General features: G+C 24.1%; 1 protein-coding gene across 1 annotated transcript; it reads left to right on the top strand.

Moving 5' to 3' along the window:
* Positions 1–232: 232 nt before the first annotated feature.
* Positions 233–9,142, top strand: PRSY57_1465400 (hypothetical protein; the record flags this gene model as incomplete). Its single annotated transcript, XM_012910250.2, has 1 exon — positions 233–9,142. The coding sequence occupies one exon, from the start codon at positions 233–235 to the stop codon at positions 9,140–9,142; it is 8,910 nt and encodes a 2,969-aa protein (XP_012765704.2).
* Between the last annotated feature and the right edge of the window lie 858 nt (positions 9,143–10,000).

Genomic DNA, 10,000 nt, shown 5'->3' with positions numbered 1-10,000 from the left:
TAGCATATAATTTTGCACATATATATATATATATATATATATTATAATATACATATATTCCCATGAATATATAATTTTTTTTTTTTTTTTCTATTATATTTATTTATTTGCCGTTCTAATGGAATTAGAATTGTCTTATATTTAAAAATATAGAGATCCAATATATACATATATATATATATATATATATATATATATATATATATTTATATATATATTATAATACTATCAAATGAAAAGGGGACGTAGAAAAGTTGATGTAGATGACAATTGTCCATCTAGTGGAATGGCATCTAGCCAAAGGAACGATAATTCCAAAAAAAATATCGTTCGGAAAAAATATGTAATTGAGGATGATACTACTGACAGCGAAGATAATAAAATATGTAAAAATAGACGTTTGGATTTACATAATTCAAGTTCTAGAGAAAGCAAAGACATGAAATTATGTGAAGAACCTAGACACATAAATGAAAAATGTATAAATCATAATAACAAAATAAACAATAACAATCCAGAAAAAGATATATTTGATCTAAGTGATCCGTCTGATGATATGAAACATAATAATAATAATAATAATAATAGCCATACTAAAAATAATATATTTTGCCAAACAAACAATCCAGATACTTGTTTTAAGATAAAAAAGGATTCTACAACGAAACAAGAAAATACAAGTTCTTCATTACATGATGTAAGCATTAATGATAAACACAATGAAGTAACTAACGAAGATGTATTATTAGGGGGAAATGATTCAATTAACAATGGAAAAAATATTAATAAGAAAACAAATAATTTACAAAATGTTAAAAATACTACTAATTCTAAAAGGAAAAAATATAATTCAAATAATACTATGCCAACGAAAAAGTATAATAATACTCATGAAGACAATATTATTACTGAGAATCAAGAAAAGGAAAATACATCATCCATCTATGATAATACGTGCAATAGGAATAATACGGTAGATATTTCTAGAGGAAAAAAGAATAAAAACAGTATATCGATACATCCTATGAGATTAAGAAATAGTACTGTAACCAACTGCAAGAAAGAAAATTCACAAGGTGATGAAGAAAATGAAAATAAAAACAATATACCAAATAAAAGACAGACAAGAAATATCGGAAAGAAAAATAGTAATATAGAAAAAGAAGAAAAAGGAAATCAAGAAAATATTCAACAAAGTGATTCTGTAATAAATAATAATATCATAGAAAATAAAACGGATGACAAAAGACCAAATATTGCAAATAAAAAAAGTAGTCAAAAACGTACAAACAAAAGAATGGATGTAGGAACATTTGATATATGTGGAGAACAAAATGGAAATTCTAAAACAAATATTTGTACCCTTGTTAACACTAATCCAAATGATTTGTATGATGATGTAAATGTGAAAACTGATTGTGATTGGAAGAAGTATTATTTATCAAATGTAATTAGATTTTTGAATTGTAAATATGTGGATTTAAATAACTACCTTTTGTCAATGAAATACCAAAGTGTTAAGAAAATTGATATACTTGATTATATACATACAAAATATTATGATAACCTAAAATATATATATTTTGATTTGCATTTAGAAAAAAATAGCAGTAAAATATCATCTGGAGATTTATATGTTATTTTAAATCCCATACTTAATATATCGTATTATCGTAAGATGATTGATTATTGTATGTCGTGTATTCCATCAAATTGTCGTCGTCGAATCACTAGGAAAAGATTTTTTAATTCTAGTGCAACTATTACTGATAATTCTAATATTAATTCTATTAGAACTGATAATTGGTATACAACTAATTATAGAAATATTCATGAATCAGAAATATATGATTATCAATGGTCTATACCTAACGAGCCAAAGGGTTCATTTTACAGAATGGTTAATGCTTATAGAATTAATAGATATTTTAGGTGTCGTGATACATTATTAGCAAGGACCATAAATTTAAATGCTACTAATAATGTAAGTGTTTTTTATACCATTGATAAGATTTCTTACGAATATAATATAAAAATAACTTTTGATAATTTTTGGAATATTGCCGATCCTGAAAATAACTATGTATATTATTATTATTTTGATTTTGATACTAACCAATATTATACATATAGAATAAGTAAAATTGGACGTACTGGAAATTCCAATCTAATTAAAGAATTCTTAATCAAAATGAAACCTACATTTTGGTATTTACAAGATATTCTAATTTATAGTAGCTTAATATTTCATTCCACATATATGAGATATGAAAAAATGATACATTTTGTTACATTTAATGATTATGTACAATTATTCGTACAAGAACATATGAAACAGTTCTTGGAACATTTTGACGCTCTTCAGGAACCTATACCAAAAAAATATCTTCGTAAAATTAAAATATATAGGAGATTGGAATTTTCACTAATTTTTACTCTATGTGAAACAAGAAAAAAACTTGATGCATATAGTTCTATTACTCGTCGAATTGACTCATTCTTATCAAATTATGCTTTCTTTTCTGAAAGTCAAAAATTCCGATTTATATATCATTTTTATCGTGTTGGATTATTAGGAGTTAGTCCATCTGATTTATATATGAAAACTAATAAATTTTTATCTATGTATGATGAATATGTAAGGAAAAATGAACAAAATGCTGATAGGATACCAATCATGTTTAATAAATTTGGTATACTACTTGAAGCACTTATTTATAAATGTATTCAATATGATATTATAAATACGGATATAAGAAATAATAAAAATGAAGCAAAAAATACACCAAATGTTGGAAATGTTAATAATGCTGCAAATTTTGCAAAATCTGGAAATGTTAAAAACTCTGGAAATTTTTTAAAATCTGCAAATGTTAAAAGCGCTGGAAATTTTGTAAAATCTGGAAATGTTGGAAATTCTAGAAATCCTGAAATTCATGAAAGTAATCGTCCTAATAACAATGGGGGTAAAAATGTAGATCCCTCTGGTAACGTTACAGGAACAGAACAAGATGAAAATGAAACAAAAAATGTAATGCAAATTAGTAATATTTTATCTAATTGTATATTAAGCGAAATAATTTCAAATATGGAAACAATGAAGTTTCCTAATAAATATTATCCATGGGATAATGAAAATGTATTTGATCCATTTTTAGAATTATTATGTATATGTAAGGATTTAAGTTGTACAAATACATTGTGTTATAGATCCTTAATTAGATATATTAATGTTTTAATTCAAAATACTATATTAAGAATATTTGTTTTAAGAAATTACAAATTTATAGATAAAACGCCTATTGATTATTTCAAAATACATATGTTATTAAAATTAATCTGTACCTTTACCCCTTGTTATAATTCTCGAATTGTTAAAATATCTTGCTTCTTTATGATTTTCATACTTATGAATAAGAAAATAAATCGATATAAACAAGATTATACAACGGATTGGGACAATCCCGATTTTGAAAAATTAAAAGAAAAATATTACCCAAGCAGTGATCCAAAAAAAGAAGGATTGTCAAAACCAAATCATATGTATGGAGTCCCAATAGAGGTCCTACGTTTTTTTATACCACACTATAAACAATGTAAACCAGAAGATTTTATATATTGTCCTGGTTATAAACCCTATGAAAATGACTATTATAATGTAGATGGTACTGTTCGTATTATTCGTGATCATATGAAATATAGTTTTTATGTTGAGAATATTTGTTCTAAGAAGATGCGTCACAAGAGAAGAAACATAAGCGCATTTAATAAAATTTTATATAAAAATTTTAAATCAATGAAAAAACAATTTACTTTGTTTCATCGTCCAAACATGTTAAATTTATCTTATGATTGGGATTCATTCCAAAAAGATATTATGGTATTAGTAAACCAAATATTAACCTCTTACGAATGGCATGGATATGGAGCTTTTGAATCATTCGTAAGGATATGGAGATTTAAGAAAAAATATTCTAAGTCCTATACATCTAGTAAAAGTGTTGAGGAAAATTTTAGAAATATAGAAGAAGACTTAGCTGATTTAGATGAAGATCCAACAGAAAATATTAATAAACCTAATCATTTAGATGGTCAAAATAATGAAAACAATATAAAAACTAATAATGATAATACAATGAAACAAAATCATCGAAAATCTAGGGGAACAGCTGTAAAAGGACACAAAAAAAAAATAAATCGGGGATCAAAAGGCAAACGTAATTCTATAAATATTCCAAAAGAGAGAAAGACTAACATGTCACAAATTAATAAATTCATATTTAATAAAAAAGATATTAAAATAAAATGTGAAGAAAGTAGTAGTTCAAATTATGAAGAGGGAAATAGTTCGAGTAATGAAGAAAATAATATATCAACTGATAAAAATATAAGTAATACAAATAATAAAAATAGAGATTCATTATATGATAATTCAAAGGTTGATTTCAAAGGAGATTATAAATTTAGCAAACAGTTTCATAACTACATACACAAGAATCTTTTAGATAATATGGATACAACAGATAGCACAATTAATATTATATCAAAATTGTTCGGTGGTGTGAATAAATCCAATAACGCGAATAAGATTAATAGTGTAAATAAGGAGAATGACATGAATAAGGTGAATGCTGAACATAAGATGAATGCTGTACATAAGATAAATGCTGTGAATAAGGTAAATGCTGTGAATAAGGTAAATTCTGTGAATAAGGTAAATACTGTGAATAAGCTAAATTCTGTGAATAAGCTAAATATTGTGAATAAGACGAATGTTCTGAGTAAGTTGAATGCTGTGTATAAGATGAATGCTGTACATAAGGTAAATGCTGTGAATAAGATAAATGCTGTGAATAAGGTAAATGTCGTGAATAAGACGGATATTCTGAATAAGTTGAATGCTTTGTATAAGATGAATGCTGTGTATAAAATGAATGCTTTGAATAAGGTGAGTGCTGTGAAGAAGGTAAGTGCTGTGAAGAAGGTGAGTGCTGTGAATATGGTGAATGGAGTAAACAAGGTGAATGAGTTGAATGAAGTGAATAAGGTGAATGAGGTGAATGAGTTAAATGAGGTGAATAATGTCAATGTAGTGAATGAGGTGAATAATGTCAATGTAGTGAATGAAGTGGATAATGTGAATGAGGTGAATGAAATGAATGAGGTGAATGAAGTGAATGAACTAAATGAGGTGAATGAGCTAAATGAGGTGAATGAAGTGAATAATGTGAATGAGGTGAATGAGCTAAATGAGGTGAATGAAGTGAATAATGTGAATGAGGTGAATGAAGTGAATAATGTGAATGAGGTGAATAATGTGAATGAGGTGAATAATATGAATGAGATGAATGAAGTGAATAATGTGAATGAGGTAAATAATGTCAATGAGGTGAATAATATGAATGAGATGAATAATATGAATGAGATGAATAAAATGAATGAGCTAAACAATATGAATGAGGTGAATAATATGAATGAGATGAATAATACGAATGAGGTGAATAATACGAATGAGGTGAATAATACGAATGAGGTGAATAATATGAATGAGGTGAATAATACGAACGAGGTGAATAATACGAATGAGATAAATGAGATGAATAATACGAATGAGATATATGAGATGAATGCGGTTAATGAAGTGAATAAGGTGAATGATGAAAATAATACAAATGATGCAAATGAAGGAAATAACGCAAATTATTCAAATGATTCAAGCAATACAAATAATAACACATCAAGCAGCACAAATAACTCAAATAATAATACATCGTGTAGTTCACAGAACACCACAACTAGCAGCGAAAATAATGATTCATTAGAAAATAAAAGAAATGAAGAAGATGACGATGAAGAAGACGACCAAAAAGATATACAAAAAGAAAAAAATAATTTAGAACAGGAAGATATGAGTCCATACGAAGATAGAAATAAAAATGATGAAAAAAATATTAATGAACAAGATAAATTTCATTTATCAAATGATTTGGGAAAAATATATGATACATATAACCAAGGAGATGAAGTTGTTGTATCTAAGAATAAGGACAAATTAGAAAAGCATTTGAATGATTACAAGAGTTATTATTATTTATCTAAAGCAACACTCATGGACAAAATTGGAGAATCACAAAATAATAACAACTATAATGTATGTAATTTAAATGAACTTGGAACTAATGAATCCATAAAGACAAATTCTGATCAGAATGATAATATAAAAGAAAAAAATGATTCCAACATATTTAAGAATAATGATAATTATAATTCGTCTAATTATAATGTACATAATGATAATGATAATAATATGTCATTTAAAGATTCTTCAAGACAAGATAATATGGAGAAACAAAAAAGTGGAGAAAACAAGCAATATTTAAACAACTTCGATAATAATGATAATGATGATAATGATGATAATAATAATAATGATAATAATAATAATAATAATAATGATAATAATAATAATAATAATAATAATAATAATAATAATAATAGTGATAATAATAATAATAATATGAATAATCAATATAATTATCAAGAAAATAATATTAACACAAATTATAACATTTTGTACACTCCTTCTAATTGCCAAATCCAAAACAATTCATATGTGAATACAAATGAAATGTACCAACCATTATATAATACATATCCTTCAAATGCTATTCAAGAAAATTCTTCTATTAATAACAACATCATTAATGTATCACCTTACATGAATAACGACAACACCACTAATAACACGTTCATTTCTGGTATGAATTCTAATTTAAGTTCTAATATTTCCAATATTAATAATAACACATACTCATATGATTTATATAGTTCAATGAACAATAGTTATATAAATAACGACATTCAAATAGAAAATAATGATATTAATTCAAACACATTAACAAATAATACTGTCATTAATAATTATGTAGGTAACCATCATATGCAAGATTCCTATGTAACACAAAACACAGAATATACTAATCATATATCAAGCCAAACACGTCCCATTTTACAATATTATACACATTTCCCAAATAATATAACAAATAATAATTATTATAATGTTCAAAGTGGAATTAATGAAGTGCAAACACAAAGTATGTCCCAAGAAAATAATGTGTCCCATTCAAATGAAGAATATATGAATAATAATGCACCAAATAACAATGTGAACTTTTATAATACATATGAATATAATAATAATCAGAATAATAAAAATGAGAACATTAATGATACCAATTTTCTTAATGGTTCTAGTTGGAACAACAACATGATTAATATTTCTAATGTTCAGAATTCTCAAAACAATGAAATTTATTGTGATAACATCCAACCTAATGTAGATAACTCTAATAGAAATCAGAATTATGGAATTTCTATTGAAAATAATAATATCACAGATAACAACCTTAATGGAAGTAATAGAACTACAGGAAATAATACATATTTTAACAACAATTTTATGTATATTAGCCAGAACAACATATTTGAAGGACAGGGAAATAAAACACTTTTGGATAATAGCAACATTATGACAACTGGTATAACATCCAATGAATATGTGCCTAATACAAATTATGTATTAAATAACATGAATAATAATGTATATAATAGTTTAGAAAGTAATTATATTGGAAATATGAATAATGCGATGAATCAAATAGGAATGAATTCTAACAATATTGCATATATGAATGAGAATAACCTATCTAATAATAATAATAATGATAATAATAATGATAATAATAATTATTCATATGATAATAAAAATGATGATAATATATTAAAAGGAATAAATCAAAAAGAATCTAATAATGTATGTGGTACATTTGTGTCTGATAGCGATATGCAAAGAATAACATCAAATGGAGATTTCTATAATAATAACTCATCATCGTTATATACAACAGCAGTTAGTGGATTAGAATTTAATAATAACAATTCGAATAATTTATATTTTAACAATAATTCCATAGCAGCATGTAATATGTTGAATAATAATGTAGAAAATAATAATAAAATAACTATATCTAATAATATGATACAAAACGAAATTTCAAACGAAACGAACAATAATAATTCTTTTAATTCCATGAATCAAAACAATAATTTTACCAACTTTATGAATATTAATAATTATCATGGAAATACAGCTTTATTACTTCCACAACAAAACATACAAAATAATGATGTGCACCCTTCAAACAGCTATGGAAATATAAATATGATGAATAATAATAATTCAGTATATTCTAATAATACAAACTATTATATAAATTCTGTAAGGAATGATATCAATTATAGTATGATAAATAATTTCAATTCCTTTCATAATAATACAACTGAATATATGGTACCTCGAACAACGTATAATAATAGTCTTGGAGATAATGCGACAAGAACAACAACATATCCAAATGTAGGTTTAAACAACTTGAATGTTTATCAAAACATGTATAATGAAAATAATATGAATAATACAAATAATAACATTTTCCAAGAATATCCCAATAATATAATGCCTCCATATAATTTATCAAATAACATAGCGCATAATAGTTATTCATATACTGCATATAATTATACGAACGTTGTTTCAAACCTTAATAATAATATCGACATATCTACTAATATAGTGGATACGAATTTCAACATAAGCAATTCAAATAATTATAATGTTGAAGAACAAACACAAGAAATTGCAGTTGAATATAATAATAATATTGATACAAATTTTAATATATCTCAGCAAAATAATAATAGTATTATTAATAATATGAATAATAATAATAATAATATTAATAATAATAATGATAATAATAATGATAATAATAATAATAATAATGATAATAATAATAGCCAAAAGAATAACCTCACAGAAGTACAAGGTTCTAATATCAATACACCTTCATCCTATAATATAAGCGCAAGAAGGAGAAGAAGGATTGGAAATAATGGACCACCAAGTGCTGAAGAATTAAATAGATTACTTAATATACAACACTTGACCATACCAGAAATAGCTACTATTTATGGAGTTCACAGAACAACTATAGCTAGATGGTGTAATATAAGGAATATTACATCAAATTCTATGAATAATTCCCCTGGGAAAAGAAGAAAAAATGAAGATAATAAATAAAGTATATCTTCTAAATTCTCATGACGTTTCATATAGAAGATATAATAAAAATATATAAAATATATGTATTGTTATCTCTATTATTTACATATAAATATGTCTTTTATTTATATTTTAGTTTTTATTTAACATATATCTATTATGTTAATATCACTTATATACCAATAGTAGTTTAAGTATATACATTATATCATAAGATATGTGTTAACATAAAAAAAAAAAAAAAAGAAGAAAGAAAGAAAGAAAAAAAAAAAAAAAATATATATATATTTTTATTTTCTTTACACACCACTTAATTTTTTTTTTTCTTCTTTTTTTTTTTTTTTTTTTAAAATATATATAGATTTTTTTCATATATAAATTATTTATTATGGTATTCCACATATATACTATAACCTTACATAATAATTAAAATATTATGATATATTTCTATGCATAATATATTTATAATGGCAATCCACATTTACCCTGTCATTATTTTATATATTAATAATAATTTATTATTTTTTTTTTTTTTTGCATATACATTTCCCTATATACATAATTATAATTATTATGTTATACCATATTTTACATTATAATATTTACATATAATTTATACATTCCATTTATGCTCTCATTATATGTATATAATTTTTTTCTATACCTACCGTAAATGCATTCTAATTAACTCACCACATAACTTAGACAAATATTATTCAATTATAGATTTAACATTTAAATGTTTTATTGATTTAAAAAATTAATAAAAATATAGGTATATATATAGAGATATATATATATATATATATATATTTTACATCAGGTTTTTTTTTAATAAAATCTTGTAAGAATTATTCTTATTAGTAAAATTTTACG

This window comes from Plasmodium reichenowi, chromosome 14 (genome assembly GCF_001601855.1).
Source record: "Plasmodium reichenowi strain SY57 chromosome 14, whole genome shotgun sequence".
NCBI lineage: Eukaryota > Apicomplexa > Aconoidasida > Haemosporida > Plasmodiidae > Plasmodium > Plasmodium reichenowi.
This window is presented reverse-complemented; position numbering and strand designations above follow the sequence as displayed.